Source organism: Carcharhinus amblyrhynchos, chromosome 9 (assembly GCF_965287045.1).
Source record: "Carcharhinus amblyrhynchos chromosome 9, sCarAmb.v2.hapA, whole genome shotgun sequence".
Taxonomy (NCBI): domain Eukaryota; kingdom Metazoa; phylum Chordata; class Chondrichthyes; order Carcharhiniformes; family Carcharhinidae; genus Carcharhinus; species Carcharhinus amblyrhynchos.
In genome coordinates, this window is record NC_137332.1 from 25885465 (window position 1) to 25906084 (window position 20620).

Here is a 20620-nt window from a genome sequence, read left to right on the forward strand (position 1 = left end):
TTTTTTTTTAAATGCAATAAATTTAGAACAGATGTAACGACTCAAAACTGAGCATCCATGGGGCACTGTGGTGAGTGGTATCATACACCATGACAATCTGTAACCTCTGGACCTATCATGTTATTTCCTCTACCATGACCAGAAAATCAGGGAATCAACTCTAGTTCAATGAATGCAGAAAAACATGCCAGGAACAGCACAAAGCATATCTAACAATGAGGTGCCAACCAGGTTACTCTTGTCATATTCAGTAATCACCAAGCCAAGTAACAGCTTCCGCTGTTGAGACCTCCGCAGGAGACAGTCTGCAATGATGTGGTGTGAATCATTGATTGAGATGCATCACAATCGAGTGAAGCTATAATGCGGAAGTATATGATGCAGCCTGCTATAGATTGAGCTAAGCGATCCCACAAACAACTGATTGGATTAAAGTTCTGCTGTCCTGCCACAACCAAACGTGAATAACGGTGACTAATTAAACAACTAATGGAGGCACCACAAACATCCCCATCTTCAATGATGCTGGAGCACTAAAAATAAGACTGAAGCCATTGTGTTCTCCTCTGCCAGAAGTGCTAAATGGCAGATCCATCTTGGCCTCCCCCTGAGTTAATACAGAAGCTGGCCTTCAAATGATTTGGTTCAGGCTGATTCTACCTGCTTTCAGGAAACAGCTGAATGCAGTGGCTACAGCAAAGGCAACAGACTGTAACAACATCTCAGCAGTGGTACTGAAGATTTGTTCTTCAGAACTAGCTGGGACTCTCGCCAAGCTATTCCAGTATAATTACCACAGTGGCACCTCCGTGACAAAATGAAAAATTGTTCAGGTATGGCTTATCCATTTAAAAAAAAAACAAGTTGGAAAAGCTGGGGTTGTTCTCCTTGGAGTTAGGGAGATTTGATGGAGGTGTACAAGATTATGATAAGTTATTCTTTGTCTATCTTTTCTAAACCTATCATTAGCTGATAGTACAGGAACCAGAGGGTACAGATTTAAGTGTTTGAACAGGCTGGATTTAATTTCTGTAGAGAAGAGGAGACTAAGTGGTAACCTGATAGAAACAGTAAAAAGTCTGACAACACCAGGTTTAAGTCCAACCGATTTATTTGATAGTAAACTCACTAGCTTTCGAAAGCTAGTGAGTTTACTATCAAATAAATCGGTTGGACTTAAACCTGGTGTTGTCAGACTTTTTACTGTGTTTACCTCAGTCCAATGCCGGCATATCCACATCGTAACCTGATAGAAGCCGTTAAGCTTATGGCAAGGTTTGATAGGGTAGACGCGGAGAAGATATTTCCATAGTTGGGCAAGAGTGGTGTCACAAATATAAGATGGTCTCTCATAAATCCAGTAGAAAATTTAGGACAAACTACTTTACCCAGAGAATGGTAAGAATTTGGAACACTCTATTGTAAGGTAATCGAAGCAAGGAGCATAGATGTGTTTAATGGAAACTGGATAAGCACATGGGGGAGAAAGGAATAGAAGGTTATGACGAATAAAGCTTACGTGAAGCATAAAGACTAGCATGGACCTGTCCCATTTCTTGGTGTAACGTCAACACATTTGTCTTCATGAACATGTAACTTTTAGTAGTCTGTATAAATTTGCACTTGTAATTTTTTTTCTCTCCTGCTTTTGAGAGTTTCAGTAACTGAAGAGTGAATGCTGCTAACATTATGAATTATGAATCATTTTGCTCAATTGTTGAGAATATAGAATATACAGATAGGCTCCCAGTTCAAAGTTAACCAAATGCAATAACTTATCCACATTAAATTTAGGCCATACACATGGGAAATAATGAGATCAGCAACTGATTTCTGTATAATTTCAGGCTTTGGGTGAATAACTGCTTAGCTGTGCTATCATGGTTTGTCACATCATTCAGGTCCTCAAGTAGAATAGAGCTTAATGGACCGTGCTTTGTTACACTGTGCATAACAGATTCATTGGTCCCTTATCTAAACTGTAGCTTTTGTAATTATTATAATTTCTTTCAGCCTCAAGTAATATCTTGCAGTGGCAGTTACAATCTGTCCCTGCATGCCTCATGCAGCAGCTATTGTGGTATTAGAATATATGATTGGGAAGCATCATCTGTATGGTGATGTCGCAGGCTAAATGAGTTTATGATTACACATTGGACACAAATTAACGGTTCCACAAGCAAGATGTAAATAAAAGATTTGGTGCCACGCCTGACATTTGAGTATTATTCAAAAGAACAGTTGGGGCAACTGGTAGCAATTGATGAGTGCCAGCTCCACAAATTGTTTTGCTGAATCTTGTATTACTTGTGACTACTTCTGTTGTAAATTAATTACCTTAAGTGGCTGAAAGAAGAGGCTGCATTTATTCTCTCCTACATTAAAATCCAATTTTATTTCTGTACTACGTTTTCTCCTGGTTTTTAATGATGGAAAAATAGACCTGGCATAATTTCCACTTTGGAAGCTGTATCATATAAACCCAATCCCATTGTTTTTTTTTCCCCTTGTCAGCAATTAATGAAGTTGTATGCAATTTCTATCACCCAACACATCAGCAACACTGAGCACTCAGGACTCTTGCGTTTCTTCCAGTTAACAATTAATCATAGTGATGAGAAAAGTTACACTGGGCAGCTGGTGTAATCAGATGAAACAAAATGCAAATTGATGTTTTAATGACAATCCCACGTTAAGCACTTTAAACAGTTAAATAAAGCGTCTCGTCTCAACAAGAAGTAGTCTAATCCTGGTTGCTTTGCCAAGGTTTTAACTAAGATTATTTGTGGATCTAAGTTTTTATTTAACTAGGGATTACAGAAGGATATGATTAGTTTCCGGAAGGAACTGTGGGGCTTCAACTATTTTACTGTATTTGTTTGCATAGAAAGCCATATTTTCAAATTTGCCTATGACACAAAGATAGGTGTCACTGTAAGCTGTGTTGATGGAAGCTTCAAATTGTAAAACGACGTTGATAGATGAAGTGGATAGACAAAACTGTAGAAATTGGATTTCAATGTAGGCAGATGTGAGGGAGAAAACAGGGCACATTCTAAATGGTGAAAAGCCAGAAACTGGTGCAAAGAGACTTAGAGGGCCAAGTACATGGATCATTAAAATGTCATTAACAGGCACACAAAATAATTAAAAAAGCTAATGGATTGCCAACCTTTAGATCTAGAGGGCTGAAATACAAGGGAATAGATGCCATGCTTCAGTATGCAAAACCCTGGTTAGAACCACACCTGGAATATCGTGAGCAGTGCTGGACACTACATTTTAGAATATGGAAGGAGTGCAGTGTGGATTCATCAGAATGGATCCCCAAAGGTTAAATTGTGAGGTGGAGGGAAGATTATATAAATTAGGGTTACATTCCCTAAAATTTAGAAGGTTTGTTGGTGATTTAATCAAAGTTTTCATGATATTAAAGAGAAGAGATTGAGTTGATAGAAATTACTTCCATATCTTAGGGAGCTGAGGAACGCAGAGCACTACTAAAGTTAAAGATGGGGGTCCCGTTATGTGAGCACTACTCTGCTTTTAATCCTTTTTACTTATCTTGATGCACAGCCCATAAGTGCTTAACCCTGGAGAGAAAACTCCATATTAACATCGCTGGAAGGTTTCTAGTTAAGCTTTGGGGCAAAATGCCGAGTAAAGTCAGGAAAATCCTCAGTTGAAAGAAACAGGGGGTGATTCTCTCAGCCTGGTGCAGCACCGCAGGCTGGAAGACTTGAGCGGAAGCTGTGTAGTGGGCTTCCCTCAAGACACTGTGGCCTCCGCACGTCTCTGACTGCTGGAAGTCCGTTGTCATCAGCTCCGCATCAGAAATTGCCGTGGAGCTGAATAAATTATGTTAACCCTAAGTTAAATATCATTAGCAATCCTGGGACTGAAGTCTGTGGCCTGCTAGTGTTTCCCCCCCCCCTCCAAAGGAGGTCAGGGGTAAAGACTGTACCCTCTGGGCACTACCAGCTTGGCAGTGCCAGCCTGGCTCCCTAGCACTGCCCACAGGGCATTGGGCAGTGCCTTGGGGTGGGGCCTATAACAGCAATCGGTGGGAGTGGAGGTGGGAGGATTCCACTGCTACCCCACACTAGGGATCGGTGCCATCGGGGTGGAAAGGGAGTCTGCTGTCCTCTCTGGCGGAAATAGACCCCATCCACATATTTTTAATGAGATTCACACTTGGAGTCTCTGTGATGCAGAGTGCAGGAGGGAAATTCATTTTGAAAATCCCAAGGAAAAATTGGGATTTATTCCAGTTTTTACATGAATTCGGCACTTAGAATTCTTTTGGGAGAATCCCACCTGCAGTTGGAGTTTTGCCTGCTCACTTAACCTATCTATATCCCCTTATAACCATGTTACACCCCTTCACAATATATTTTCCTATGTATCTTTGTGTGGTCAGCAAATTTCACACCTGTTCCCTTCATGCAAGTCATTTATATAAATTGTAAGAAGTTCCAGCACTTATCCCTGTGGCACACTAATTGGCACATCCTGCCAACCCCAAAGAAACAACCAAGGGGTGGTGGGGGGAGGGTCACGGGATGTAAGTGTAGGAGCGGCTGTGTTTTCATGAGCTCTGGTGCTACTCATCTTTTAATCCATGTTTTATCCTGATGCACAACCCATAATTTTATCCACTGCTGATGTATGTAAACTGTATTGTGATCGTGGAAGATCCAGGCTAAATTTTAGTAAAGGGAAGCCAAGTTAAATCAAGATAATCCTTCTTTGATCGAGACGGCCGGATTGGGTTCCAGATCGCAGTGACGGTTTCTCCGGTGAGCAGGCCTGCGCTTTGGTGATGCTGTTGGCATTGAAGGGATGGACGATGGTCTCAGCTCCCCAGCATACGCTTTTGGTGCTCATTTTGATAAACTGCAAGATGTGCTAAAGGAAATGGAGAAGAGAATCCTGTCAGAGGAAAGAATGGTTTGGGGTCAGTCGAAGACTGTGACTGCTGGACTTGTTGCCATACCCTCTCTGTTCATCGAGAAGGGTCAGAGGCGGCTCGACGTGTTGGGTTCTTGCCGCTTACCAGGGCCTAGGCTTCTCTTTGCTGGGGTTTAGGGAGGATGACATGGCAGAGGTGCTGCAGCTTCTGTGAGACTTTGGACGGATCCTGGATGTTGCTCAATGATCCTGTTATGGTTTTGGTCTTTTCAACCTGCATGGATGGTTACATTATCCTGCAGTTCGTCATTAATCCCAAACCATGTTCCCTTAAGATTATAATCCCGATTTTGTGATTCTGACTTCTACCCTGACAAGGATGTACATCAGCACAGACATGTTCATCACCAGCTGGTTTTGCAAAGATCAGGGGTTTTTTTTGATGATATTCATCCACTGGTGTGCTCTGATGGAGGAACAAGGGAGGCAGTAGTTTAATTGTTTGTGGATCTCCTTTCCATTATGGTGGAGCATACTAAATTGGTTGTATCAGATGAGTGTTAACTGCATTTGCTTTTATGCTCGTTAATTGATTCTGTCATCGTTTATAATTTATTTAATTAAACAGAAGAAAAATTAAAAGCTTGCGAAGTGCACTTAGACTGCTTGACTTCTTGTCCTGTGACGTCGCTTGTGATGTATCACCCCCTCTCCCGTTGTGATTTGCTGCCCTGTCACTGCCTTTGTTTCCTGTGTCGATTTTCTTTTAAAGGTTTTTCTCTCCCACTGTGCTATACTGTTCTACTGCCAGTTAAATGGCCTTCTCCTGTTCTTGCGCTCCTAAAAATAGAAAGATCGGGTAATTTTTATCATGACGCTGTTTAATTCCCTGGTCAGCAAGTGAATGGATATTGAAATATTTATTTGGGACTGCAGTGAGAGCTGCATTGATTTTGCTGCTGCAAAGCTGCGTGCCATCTTCTTCTACTGTGTCTGGGCCTCCTGCATGGGTCTGTTTGAGTGTTGGTCACAAACCTTCCAGTAATTTAAAAATTAACGTCCCTATGGGAATTTTGACTCTTGCCTTTAGACGTTAAAAGAAATGACATTTTGAAAGCAAAGTGCTGGAAATATTCAGCAGTCTGGCAACACCAGTGGAGAAAGAAACAGAGTTAATGTTTTGACTCCTATATGACAGTTCTTCTAATGAAAATGTATTTCTTTTCCTATTTACAAGCACTTGCAGCATTCTATGCGAGCATTGTGGAGATCAATAGCTTTCCCTGTGGGGGATGCAGACGCAAACAACCATTCATTACTCTAATCCAACCTTTCTCTGATGCTTGGGTTAGAGCTGCACACACTATCAAAAATCTGTATCCTGGAAACACAAACATAAAAAATAGGAGCAGGAGGAGGCCCTTCGGTCTTTCGAGCCTCTTCTGCCAGTCAGTATGATCATGGCTGATCTATCGCAAAAACATTCTCCCGTGCTCTCCGCTATATCCTATAACACCTTCAGAGACTATATATCTCTCTCCTCTTAAATATATTCAGTGACTTGGCCTCCACAGCCTTCTCTAGTAGACAATTCCACAGGTTCACCATTCTTTGAGTGAAGAAGTTTCTCCTCAAACCTGTCCTATAGCCTACCTTGTATTCTGAGACTGTGATTCCTTGTTCTAGACCCCCAAGCAAGAGGAAACAACATCTCTGCATCCAATCTGTCCAACCCTATCAGAAATTTCAATTAGATCTCTTCTCATTTTTCTAAATTCCAGTGAATCCTGGCCCAATTGACCCAATCTCTTCTCGTATGACAATCCTGCCATTCTAGGATTCAATCTGATGAATATTTGTTGCACTCTCTCTATAGTAAGTATATCCTTTTTTAGATGAGGAAAACAAACCTTCACACAATACTCCATGTGAGGTCTTACCAAGGCCCCCTCTATAAGTGCAATAAGACATCCTTGCTCCTGTAATCAAGTCCTGTATTACTCTTTGAAAATCCTATTAATATAATACTACCACTTTTAAATAAACTCTGCATTCTAGGTTCCATCTTGACCCACATCCAGAGAAGAAAGCACTTTAATGAGAGGGAAGCAAGTATTGTTGTGAAAGACATTGCATCTGCCTTGGATTTTCTGCACACCAAAGGTAAGGTTTGTTAGTGCCAAAAGAATTAATCAAATATGTTCTGAGAGCAGAGTGATTTTGATGGTTGAAGTGGGGCAATGAAGGTCTGTACTTCAGAGTATCTATTGAATTGTGCAGTAGACTGTGGGAGACTGCGGAGTAGTGATAATGTCACTGGATGAGTAATCAGAGACCCAAGCTCTGGGAACTTGGGTTTAGATCCTACCACAGCAGCTGGTCAGTAACAAATCTGGGATTGAAAACTAGTCACAGTGAAGATTGTAAAATATTGATTTTTGTAAAATTCCATCTGATTCACAAATTCCCTTTTGGGGAGGAAATCTGCCATCCTTAGCTGGTTTGGCCTACGTTTGACTTCAGATCATCAGTAATGTGGTTTAATTTCAACTGCCCTCTGCAGCCATTCAGTTAGGGATGGGCAACAAATGTTTTTATTCCTTCTTGGAATTAAAAACAAAGACTTGATCTGCAGGAATAGGATAGGCCTATTACCATTCCTGCAATATCAGCATAAACTGCCTACACTGCAGGAATAGGCAACTGCCTATAATAGGCAGTAAAAACTGCCTATTATAAGTGTTATTGGTGAAAATGAGGTTGAAAAAAAAAAGTGCTGTCATATGACAAAGGAATAAAGTTGGGAACAGCCTGAGTGGATCAAACAAGTCAGCAAATATTATCCTTGGCTCAGAGGTCACAAATCACAGGGAATGTTCAGACGAGTCAAGAACTGCACTGCCGTACAATACGGGCAATTGAAGGGTATATTTGGAATGATAGGGAAAATAGGTGTTTGTTGGAAGCTGTGATTGACAGATCTAAACACCTCAAAGAAGGGAACAAAAATGTTGCAAGTCTTTAGCTAACTAATTGGTCAGGTGGACTGTAAAGAGAGTAAGAGTTCCTTTTTAAAAAAGGAAACTAATGATTTTTCCATACAGCAAGGCAGAAAGGAGACCTTGGTGAGACCCACTTGTTGAGAGAAATGAAAGATTGAAAGGCAAAAGGGGGGAGTGACTAAAGAATTGAATAGGAATTCCAATGTGATACATGAGCAGCAAATGCCAGGCAACATTCCAGCAGGACTGCGCACTTTGCAATTAAAAAGACAACATGTGATGATAATAGGACGTGCTGAAAATGAAATGTTTTAACAGAAAAGCAGTTCAGAATTTTAGTTTGGGAAACCGGAGGGGTTGAGGAATATAATGAAAGGTGGCTAGATAAGGGTTGATTTGTCAAAATGACAAGCCTTTTGGCTTAACTGCCTTTTTCTGTTTCTATTAGCCACAGGTGTCCTACTGTTTGTAAAATGAGCAAGTGCACGTGTCCAAATACATATTTGGTTCATGACAAAAATTCAAATGTTTTGTGATTGCTCTCTTAACTTGAGACTGTTTGCCTTCTTAAAGCACCCACCAACTGTTCTTGTTTATAATACATCCGTATTGGGTTTGGGACTGTTATTCTTCTGAGTGGTGGGTAGCAGTCCTGCAGTTAAAGCAGCTTGATGGGACTGCAATACTTTTTCATTTACTGTGTTGTAGGTGAGTAGTATAACTTTAGCCCTGCAGCTAAAGACTGGTCATTATTTATTCCCCTGACTAGTTCTATCAAACAATCAGCTCCATGTTAATGCTACAAAGTCTGATTTTTAACTCTGGGCAGCAAGTAGTTAAACACACACACATAGGCACATACACACACACAGATATTGATGGTGGATAGCACAAATGCTGCCAGATACTCAGCATTAACGTGGCCCCCATTCACACTCTGGTCAGCAATACCTGACCATATTGTAATAATCTGCCCACTCTATTCTTGCTGTTTGGATAGAATAATTTTCTGCCTTATGGTTCTTGAATACATTCAGTGGGATTTCTTGTTGCTAAGTCTTGTCCCACCTGACTTTAAAACTTCGACACTCGCTGAGTTTGCAGACTATAACTGGAACACTTCCATGATTTCTACTGAGCTGTTCCTGTAAATTGGTGTCAGAGTGTGAAATTCCAGAACTGTGGGAAAAGTTGCACCTGAACTTTCCCAAGCTGCTATCCATCTGCCAGAGTCTCTGTCCATTCAGATGAGCTTTGCCTCCTGGTTCTCCCTCTTGTGCCTTTCTTTTCTAACATACCCTGATTTTTCAATTTGATCATTTTCTTTACTGCCAATCAGTGATCTGGAAGTAAAACACTGGCTGAAAAGATCTTACTAAGGACTGCTGCTGCTATTTAGTTGTCCATGTTGAAATGGTAATGCTATTCCATTGTTCATGCAAGATTCTTTTAAAGAATGGCAGCAATATCTTGACATAGCAGTTAGTTCTTACATCTCCCCATTTCATTGAGAGCCACCTTGCGATTTTAGATAAGAGGTACAGAAAATCTACAGGTTCCTGAGGCAAGTCGATGAGGAGGAGGTGGCCTCGCTGCAGAAAACCAGTGATGGATGGGGGTGCTGGTCACAAAGCAGGATAAAAGAAACAAGGCTCAGAGAGGACTCGTGCTTTGGGACAGAGTGATCATCACATGAGCAGAGCTCTCCAAATGTATAATCTGCAAGTGTTGGGGAAATAGAGGGGGAGTTTTGGCATGGCATAGAAACCAGAACTTAGAAGTAGGTCCTTTTTTGAGCCTGCTCCACCATTCATTATGATCATGGCTGACCATCAAATCCAATATCCTGATCCCCCCACCCCCCAAGAGCTATTTCTATTTTTTATTTAAATCATGCGACTTGGTTTCACTACATTCTCTAGTACTGAATTCCACTCATTCACCACTCTCTGCGTGAAGAAATTTCTATGAGATCCCTTCTCACTTTTCTAAACTCCCTGTAATATAATCCTAACCGACTTAGTGTCTCTTCAGATAACAGACCTGCCATTCCAGTAATCAGTCTGGTAAACCTTTTGCTGTAGTCCCTCGATAGCAAGGACATCCTTCCTCAGATGACACCAAAACTGCACGCAGTACTCCTGGTGTGGCCTCACCATGCTCTCTACAATTGCAGTAAACCATCCCAATTCCTATACTCAAATCCTCTCACTATGAAGGTCAACATACCATTTGCCTTCTTTACTGTCTGCTGTATCTGCATGCTTACTTTCAATGACTGATGCATGAGGACTCCAAGTCGTGCTGAGTATCCACCTCTTTCAATTTACACCCATTCAAATAATAATCTATCTTCCTATTATTGCTGCCAAAGTGGATAACTTCACATTTATCTACATTTATACGGCATTTGCCATGCATATGCCCACACATTCAGGCTGTCCAAATCACACTGAAGCATCCATACATCCTCCTCAGAGCTCACCTTTCCACCCAGCTTTGTATCATCTGCAAATTTGGAAATAATGCATTTAGTTCTCTCTTTCAAATCATTAATATATAATGTGAATAGTTGGGGTCCTAGCACAGATCCCTGCCGTACCCTGCCTGCCAATCAGCAAAAGACCCATTTATGGTAATTGAAAGGAGATGGCTGGAGAATTCAGACAGATGTGATAATCTGACAATGTGCAATGCCATATTTGGAAATGGGGACTTGATACTCCAAACTGGGAAGCAACAAAGGCAATACCCTCCCCATAGAATTTAGCACTACAGATTTAGCTTCCTAGAAATATCAGTGCTACAGGTGGCAGTGTCTTTCCAGACTGTTGATTCCGGCCTGTGTGTGCCCTCACCTGAGCGTCAGCAGAGACTGCCCATCTCTTGTGAACATGCCTTACCGTTAGTTATTAAGTCATGGTGTTGCTGAGCTTCTTTGCACATGGCTTGATCCCCAAGGATTGTCAGCAGACCTAACTGGTACTTCTCAATTGATTGCCCATCGTTGCATCAGGTTGTTCAGCTGTTCATCGGGATAGAGGATTACATTGTGTTCCATATTGATGGAGCTGCAGAGAGAGCAGTGCAATTTGTCCCCATGAGATTCCCTCAAGTGCAGGAGGGTCATCGATTGTACCAATGTGACCGTCTGACTGAACAGCGAGGAAAATTGCCCAACAGGAGAAAATTCTACTCCAATAATGGACAATTCGAGCTGTCAGCAAGAGCTTCATGCAGGTGTGTGCACAATGTCTTGGCAGCTGCAATGACTCCTTCATTCTAATCCAATTGAAGATGCCAGAGCTTTTCATGGGCCAGCAGAAACTTTGTTGCACATTGTTTGGAGACAAGGGTATCTATTCAGGAAATTGCTACCAAGGTGCTAGAACAGATATAATCTCATCACAAGGACCACCTGAAACAGGCCATTGGAATTCTGAAGGTGTGCTTCCAGTTGCTGGCGCTTTGTCCCTTAGGGGTGTCTCAAATTTGGTGCTGTGCTGCACTCTCCATAACATGGCCACCCAGAGAGGTGTGGACTTTGAAGAGGAACAGTCACAAGAGAGGCACACTACTTTGGAGGAGGGTGCTACATGGTGCAAGATGCTCCTCAAGTCTGGCTGAGGAGTCAAAGGCCTGATTGGAATGTGAGGGAGCTCCCTGCTCCCTGAATGTCCCTAATTCTGGAAGTAAGCTTGAAACTCAACCTCTTCTGAATGAGAGGTTACTTTCAGGATGAAAACAATGCAGATTATTTGCCTAGTCCGACACAGTGAGTGGAACAAAAGTGTCCAATGGCCACACATCAAACCTGGACAAAAACATTCCACTTCTTCCTTCTGTTGCCTTAATGTCATCAAAGATTTGAAGCACAAGTCTGGGGCTATTCAAAAACTTCCTTTTATTGGATTGTGATCATATCACATTATATTACCATGATTAAATGCTACCTCAGTGCAACTATGGATGCAGCAGTGTGCTTTCATGGCTGTTCCTATGCCATGTTCTTCCTGCCTTTTGAGGCAGGAGTAAAAGCAGATTGCTTGCTTCTGTCTCCACCCATCTGGGATGTCTGTGTTCTCTCTCTCTCTCTCTCTCTCTCTCTTGCTCTTACTGTCTAAATGATGCTTCATTCATTGGAGTTAAGGTGGCAGGTGATGATGGTGCCCCTTGAGAAGTGGTCTCATCAACATGAACTGTGACTGTCTCTGCCCTTTCATGATGTGCATGATTGTCAGAGAGAGCTACCAGCTGAGAGGTGCAACTGGCAGCCACTCCATTCTTTTGTGATCATCAGTGTCAGTTCTCTACCAACAGCTGAGTCTGGCTCTGTCACTTCCCACTCATGTGAAGTGCTGATCACTATGTGACCACTCATTCTAAACATAAATGAGGCCCCACTGAGGGGAGTATGCTCAACTAATGTGCAAGTGTAGATCCTTTCTCCAGTACGAACACCAATTACTTCTGCATGAGTTGCCTCCAAATGTAGTCTGTGGCAAACTGAACAAACTGCTTAGGAAGGCTTGCCTCTGTCAGCAGCTGTTTCTGCAGCGATGTCACAGGATATTAGAACTTTTGCTTTGGCATGAAAAAAAAACTGGGGAGAAAAGAACTCCACATCCAGAGCATTTCACACTGTCTGGGATGGATTCCCATCTCACCATCATCCACTGCTGGATGTCTGGTCACCTTTGGCTATGTCTCCTCTGTGGATGTTAATGAAATATGGGACAATCTGTCCACCACCTGAACAAGCCCTTTTTCTGGATCTATGTGCTCCTTTTACCCTGCAAGGTCAAAGATGAATGAGTTAAGACCATTGTGGCCTCCTTCACCATTTCCAGCTGTGTAAGCACATTGCTGTCTTCAGTTTTGATTCCATTATAATTGCAGACATTTTCCACTTTCAGGAATACTATATTGCTTCAGGCCATGCAGGTTGTGGGTCTCTCGTCTGGTTAATGGTGCTGCATTGAAGTCACTGAAGTCCGTTTGGCACTGCACCAATCTCCTCTTAACAATGCTTTAGAACTGACTTCACTGGCACATCCAGCCTTGCCTCCTTGTTCTGGCTAACTAGCCTCCTGTTGCTCTCCAGGAAGAGGGTGCATATCTGTGATGCCAGTGCCTCCAAGAGCACCACAGTGGAGGCATCTGTGAATTAAGGGCAGGCCTTCTATGAGTGCCTGATCTGCTGACCCACGTGTCTCAACTCTGTTCCACCACGAGATAAATATGCAACTACATCGGTAGCTACTGGTCTCCCTTTTAAATTGGGTCCAGTTCCAGCCTCCTCCCTGTCATTATCTCTGTTAATTCCACAGCGATTAGACCACTAATTGGTCTGCTTGTTTTAAAAAAAAAAAATTGTGTCAGGTAAGAAAAGATAAGAAAAAAAATTGTGTCAAGTGTCTGGCGCCGGGAGGTGAGGTCAAGATTTGGACATGCCGCTCATGCCAGGATCCTGATCCTGAATCATATAATGAAGAAATACAGCTCTCCTGGGCTTGCAACAAGCAGAATGCCTCTAATTTAAACTATCAACATTTCATGTTAGTCGTAACTAATTATAGATGAATGCCATCTGTAACCCATCTGGTTAGGACTGTTGACCTTTATGCTTGTCGAAGAAAACAACTTGGAAGTATCCCAGTACATATGAGGTGGCCATCGTCTGTCTGAGGGTATTTTCTAACTCTTGAATTAGGTGTATCAAGGTTTATGTTTCAAGCTTAGTTGCATCAGAAAGGGTTCGGAAGCGAATGGGAGAGATAATGGCTGCGATTCTCCTGAATTGGGACTAAGTGGGTGGCACAGTGGATAGCTGGTTAGCACTGCTGCCTCACAGTGCCAGGGACCTGGTTCGATTCCTGGCCTGGGTCACTGTGCGGAAGTCTGCACATTCTCCCCGTGTCTGCTTGGGTTTCCTCCGGGTGCTCTGGTTTCCCCCCTCAGTCCGAAAGACATGCTGGTCATGTGCATTGGCTGTGCTAAATTCTCCCTCAGTGTACCCAAGCAGGCATCGGAGTGTGGCGAGTAGGGGATTTTCACAGTGACTCGATTGCAGTGTTAATGTAAGCCTACTTAGGAAATGAATTAAACTTTAAGTGCCCACGCCAGTGGGAAAGCCAGAGGTTTCCTGCTGGCGCCACCAACGATTTGCACTCACAATTCAGAATATGTTAATGGACCAGTTCTCCCTGCTGCATGTTTCATGCAGGCTTTCTGAAGCCTGGTGCCTGATTCACTACAGTCAGGATTCAGCTGTCAGCCCTCTACAAATGGGAGCAGTATGTCCACGCTCTCTTTAGCAACACACTCTCTTCAGCCAGCAAAATGGCTGGGAAAAGGCTTGCTCCCCAATTTCTAGTGTCAGAGGTGGAGAGGTTGCTGGAAGCTGTGAAGGAGAGGAGGCCACCTTCTTTCCGTGAGCTGGCAGGAGGCTGCCTTCAGCCAAATAGGTGGAGGCATGGTGGGAAGCGGTGACCGTGGCAGTGAGTGCCACGAACTTTACAAAGAGCGCAGGCATGCAGTCCCGGAAGAAGATGAACAACCTGCTCTGGTCTGCAAGGGTGGGGGCCCACTTCCCTGCTCTGGCATCATGTGGACACCCCCTCCCTCCTGCCACACACACACACACACACACACACACACACACACACAATGTAGTAGCAAAGCTGGAAGTGATGGTGGTATTGACTAGGAAAAAATAGAGGAAGTATTGGAATGGTTGGAAGCACAGCAATTTGGGTATGTCAAACTTAGACAGCAAATTCATTAGGGCAATCAATTCCATGCAGTGTTAAATTTTAAGGTGCTGTGACTGAGAACCCTGGTGCCTGGTGTTCTCTTATGTAATTGACTGTTTGTTTGTTCTTGTCAAGGTATAGCACACAGAGATCTGAAGCCAGAGAATATCCTTTGTGAATATGCCGAACAGGTAAATGTCTATTGCACCAATTTACCCTGTACGACATGAATGCCTTTGAACAAAAGCTTATGCTGCTTGTCTGTGTCACCGAGAGATTCTGAGCAGTCCAGTACATTGCTTCTATTCCGTGCACTCCATAAGGGAGGGCAGTTCCCTGCTTTTTTTTAAATGACTGTAATAGAGTCAGAGATTTACAGCATGGAAACAGGTCCTTTGGCCCAACTTGTCCATGCCACCCTTGTTTTTAAAACCCCTAAGCTAATCCCAATTGCCTGCATTTGGCTCATATCCCTCTGTACCCATCCAACTATCTATCTAAATGCTTTTTAAAAGACAAAATTGTACCTGCCTCTACTACTACCTATGGCAGCTTGTTCCAGACACTCACCACCCTCTGAAAAAATTGCCCCTCTAGACATTTTTGTATCTCTCACCTTAAACCTCTGCCCTCTAGTTTTAGAATCTCCTACCTTTTGGGAAAAGATATTGGCTGTCTAGTTGATCTGTGCCCCTTATTATTTTATAGACCTGTATAAGTAAGTCCCAGTCTATCCAGCCTCTTCTTTTAACTCAAACCATCAAGTCCCTGTAGCATCCTTGTAAATCTTTTTTGCACTCTTTCTGGTTTAATAATATCTTTTCGATAATAGGTTGACCAGAATTGCACACAGTATTCCAAGTGTTGCCTTACAAATGTCTTGTACAACTTCAACAAGACATCCCAACTCCTGTATTCAATGTTCTGATCAATGAAACCAAGCATGCCAAATGCCTTTTTCACCAGTCTGTCCACCTGTGACTCCATTTTCAAGGAGCTATGAACATGTATCCCGAGATGTCTTTGTTCTGTAACTCTCCCCAATGCCCTGAGCTGCTGAAATGGTGAGCCGTCTTGATTGTTAAAATATGACTGCTCATTTATTAGGTTACTGTGATTCTTTTTTTTAAACTTTCAAAGTATTTTATTTCACAGATTTTGGACCATTTATTAGTTTGGGCTAGTAAATGGAAAATGCTGAGATGAACAATAGTGGGGGTAGGAAATATGAAGTAAAGGCAGATTCAAGGGAACAGATTGCAAATGGGGTGGCTTATGCAATGCCCAGTGACAATGGGCTTGATGCCAATTTGTTGTCAATTTCTTTGACCTGTGATTTCAAAGTAAGCCAAAATGTTGTTTAAAATTTGAAGTTTATTTATTAGTGTTACAAGTAGGCTTGCAATAACACTGCAATGAAGTTGCAGTGAAAATTGCCAAACTCCACCTGTTTGGGTACACTGAGGGAGAATTTAGCATGGCCAGTGCTCCTAGCCAGTACGTCTTTCGGACTGTGGAAGGAAACCATAGCACCCGGAGAAAACCCATGCAGTCATGGAGAATGTGCAGACTTTGCACAGTCACCCAAGCCGGGAATCAAGCCCTGATGCTGTGAGGCAATAGTGCTAATTGTTGTGCATCCAGGAGAATTAGATTAAATACTAACATGTTTCTTACCCATTTTACCGTGTGGTGCTGTAAACCTGATAGTTGGGTCTATTTGTATGGAATTGTGATATGATATCAAAATGGGACATAGCATCCCCTCACATCCATACTATCGTCTGTTACAGCCTGGTGAAGCTTTGTATACTGAGCAATGCTCTTAACAACTGTCTTTCTACATGAAATTATGTTTTTTTCCCCTTGTGTTTCCACCATTGGGTAAATGAAACTATGTTCAGAGAGATGTTTTAGTGATAATCCCAACGAAATTGTCTCCTTTTGCACATTTCATTAGTTTGCTTTGAAGCCAGCTATGCTTGTAGATGTGTAGGAACATGCAGCTGCACATGGTTCGCTCACCTGCTTACTGTGTTGTGGCTGTAGTATTTTAAGACCTTTAGAGTCATGTCTTATTTGCATTTTCTTTATACTATTGGAAGACCCTTGAACACTGCTTTACTGGTTTCAGTAACTGCTGCCATTATATGGTTTTAACTTTGTTTAAGACCTTGTCCTACTTGCTGGAATAAGTTGGTTACTTCCTTGGTCCCAAAAAGTTACTCGTTTGGCTATATTTTAGTTTAATTAAAATGGAAGAATGAGAAGAGTATATGATTTCAAGATGAAATTATATATAACTGGGGCCGAAGGGATCTAGGGAGAAGGCGGGAACTGGGTATTGAATTGAATGATCAGCCATGATCGTAATGAAAGAAGGAACATGCTCAAAGGGCCGAATGGCCTCCTACTTTTTTTTTATGTTTCTATGAAAAGGAAATAGGTTAAATGAGTCACTGGAGGCTTTTCATCATCTTTATAGTTTCTTTCATCTGCAATGCAGTAGAGATTTTTTAAAGAAATCCTGTCTTTTTGATTGAATACAATAAACTGTGATAACTTGCTCGAGACTGGAGATTACACTTATAGGGAGAAACCAAACACTTATTAAATAAATTCTCTTGTTCTGCTGAATTAAGATTCACCAGACGTGCTGGACAGGTGCATTGGCCACGCTAAATTCTCCCTCAGTGTACCCAAACAGGCACCGGAGTGTCGTGACTAGGGAATTTTCACAGTAACTTCATTGCAGTGTAGTGTTAATATAAGCCTACTTGTGACACTAATAAATAACCTTAACCTCAATTAATCCTTGTTAAAATGATACTGCATTTTAGTTAAATATGCATTAGTTATTTTGTGTTGTAGGATATTAACAATGGGATGAATGCATTTCCACTTGGCTAGTCATTGGTCAGTTCTGGTAAAATTTGTACTTTTGCCTCAAAACGTTTGGGGTCATTAGCTCAGTGGCTAATGTGGTGCAGAATGACACCAGTGGCACAGGTTCAAACCCCATACTGGCTGTGCTAGTTCATGCCTCCTTGCCCCCATGCTTGATGTGGCGTGGTGCCATGCAAACTATATGCCCGTGGTCCCTTGTGGACTGTAGCTAATTATCTTAATGATGTAAAGTGAATTGCTTTGGGGCATATTTTTCTGAGGAGATTTTTAAATTTTTGCAAATCAGGAGGGCTTCTTTGACACCCATCATACTGTTTCTGCAGGTTATAAAGGAGCAAGTGCCTGAGTCCTTTTTCCAGTTGAGTTGAGCAGGAATATACATCCTTGCTGTTTTTGAATGCTGTTTTATGAGCTGGCTTGCAAATGCCATTCTCAGTTCCTGCTAGGACAGCTTGACACTAAATAAAAATTGCTGTCTCTTTTCTCTCCTCTCTCTGTGTCTGCCCATTTTTCTCTCTCTCTCTCTCTCTCTCTGTTGCTCTCCCTTTTTCTCTCTCTCTGTTCTTCTTGCGCTCTCTCGGTGTCACTCTCCCTCCGTGTCACCTTCCCTCATTCTGTTGCTCTTCCTTGCTTTCTGTCACCTATGCCTCTCTCTGTGTCCCTCCCCCTCTCTCTCCGACCTTGCCCTTCCCCCTCCCCCTCTCTCTCCGACCTTCCCTCTCCCCCTCTGACCTTCTGCGACCTTCCCTCTCCCTCTCTCTCCGACCTTCCCTCTCCCTCCCTCTCTCTCTCTCTCTCTCTCTCTCACACACATTCTGTCTCTCTCTCTCTCTCTCTCTCTCTCTGTCTATCTCCCTGCTTCCCTTCCTCTCTGTCTCCATCCCTTTTTCCACACTCCCATCTCTAGATATCCCCAGTGAAGATTTGTGACTTTGACCTTGGTAGTGGGGTGAAGTTGAGCAGTGCCTGTACTCCTATAACAACTCCTGAGTTGATGACTCCGGTAAGTAAGTGTGATTACAGTTTCTGTTTTTAATCTGTGCTGCATTTCCTGAACTAAATTACTGCAATTATTTCTGACATTCAGTGTAGTAAATTTCCAAAGGTAATAATGACATGTTTTCCATATCCCTATCTGTGACTTGCCTGCCTATTTTATAAGTACACCTTGCTTGAAGCGCTTTATTGTCAAAACTCTTGAGCTCTGATTTTTGCTCCCGGTTGTGCAGGTTTGGGAGAATTCCTGCCTTTGCATACCTGACCTTTAAAGATGGTTGCCTGCAGTCCTGTTTTTGCTATATTTTAGTTTAATTAAAATGGAAGAATGAGAAGAGTATATGATTTCAAGATGAAATTATATATAACTGGGGCCGAAGGGATCTAGGGAGAAGGTGGGAACTGGGTATTGAATTGAATGATCAGCCATGATCGTAATGAAAGAAGGAACATGCTCAAAGGGCCGAATGGCCTCCTACTTCTATTTTTTTATGTTTCTATGAAAAGGAAATAGGTTAAATGAGTCACTGGAGGCTTTTCATCATCTTTATAGTTTCTTTCATCTGCAATGCAGTAGAGATTTGCAGTGAGGGAGTGGGTTGGATTGGAAGTTGTGTCCACCACTCCTAGAATGAACGCAAAGATGCTGGGTGCAGAAGTGGGCCAGCAAAAAGCCCCTGAGCCGCCCGTTGTGGCAGAAGTCATAGAGGTTTGCAACATGGAAACAGGCCCTTCAGCCTAACCTGTCCATGCTGCCCCTTTGTTTTAACCACTATGCTACTCCCAATTGCCTGCGCCTGGCCCATATCCCTGTATAGCCGTCTTATCCATGTAACTGTCTAAACACTTTTTAAAAGACAAAATTGTATCTGCCTCTACTATTACCTCTGGCAGCTTGTTCCGGACGCTCACCACTCTGAGTGGGTATTGGGTATTGAGTGGGTATTTTGACATTGATGTTTGTATCACCTGTAAAAACTTTGCAACTCTATGTAATGATTTTGGATGGGTCAATCAGTGCTCAAGAATAATGAGTCCATCGTTAGATAGAACATGTAGAAAATACCATTGCACAGATGTCAGAAGTGGAACATTAGGCCATCTTTTGGGGTATAACTAATGGTGAAGATGTTGACACTTATATTACCAAAGAATATCTCGGGCGCACCTGCACAATTAAATGTAGAAATCTGTCCACGTTGCAATGCTGCTCCAGAGGTTTTGCTGTATTGGTATCTCACCAAGTTACTCGGTATTGAAACACATTGAGAAGGGCATTAAAATGTAGTGCTTGCCAGAAGAAGTTAGAGTTAGTCCAGTCGAGTGTAAGTGAATGTTAATTGAGTGCTGGGTCCCAATTATTGCCAAATAACCCCTCTGGCACTAACATTGAACTTTTACAAATCAATATTCTCATTCCTTCCAATCTTAATTATTTTAATTCCTGTTGGAGATTTTTCCAAAAAAATTACTTTTAAAGTAAAGTTTATTTGTTAGTCACAAGTAAAGCTTACATTAACACTGCAATGAAATTACTATGAAAATACCGTAGTCGCCACACTCCAGCGCCTGTTGAGATACACTGAAGGAGAATTTAGCATTGCCAATTCACTTAACGAGCAGGTCTTTGGACTGTGGGAGGAAACCAGATTATCTGGAGGAAACCATGCAAACTCAAGGAGAACATGCAAACTCCACACAGACAGTGGCCCAAGCTGGGAATTGAACCCAGGTCCCTGGCACTGAGGCAGCAGTGCTAATGACTGTGCCACCGTACCGCCCCATTTTCTTGCTGTCTCTTACCTCTGTCTTACTCCCTTCATTCATTTCCTCCTTTACTTTCTGTACATGATTTGACTTTGAGTTAACTATTCAAGTTTATAATTCCTGATTTGCATTCTGCATATCGCAGGACCGAGTCTTCAATCTGGCCAGGGACTCTCATCATTGGCTGCCCTGTTCACACAGGTTTCAGATACTCTGAGGACAGACTGCAAAAGCCCCATAGAATCTCAGTGGGCAAGTGTAAATGTAATGAACAACTAGCGC

The 20620-nt window shown here is 42.4% G+C and overlaps 1 protein-coding gene across 5 annotated transcripts in view; it reads left to right on the forward strand.

Moving 5' to 3' along the window:
* The window catches only part of LOC145348323 (MAP kinase-interacting serine/threonine-protein kinase 1-like), an 80440-nt gene that overhangs the window by 51586 nt on the left and 8234 nt on the right, over window positions 1-20620 (forward strand). For all 5 annotated transcript variants that reach the window (XM_080196524.1, XM_080196526.1, XM_080196522.1 and 2 more), the window contains 3 exons: window positions 6970-7074; window positions 14804-14859; window positions 18483-18578. In XM_080196524.1, the coding sequence (XP_080052650.1) occupies window positions 6970-7074; window positions 14804-14859; window positions 18483-18578 (257 nt within the window). The remainder of the gene's footprint in view (window positions 1-6969; window positions 7075-14803; window positions 14860-18482; window positions 18579-20620) is intronic.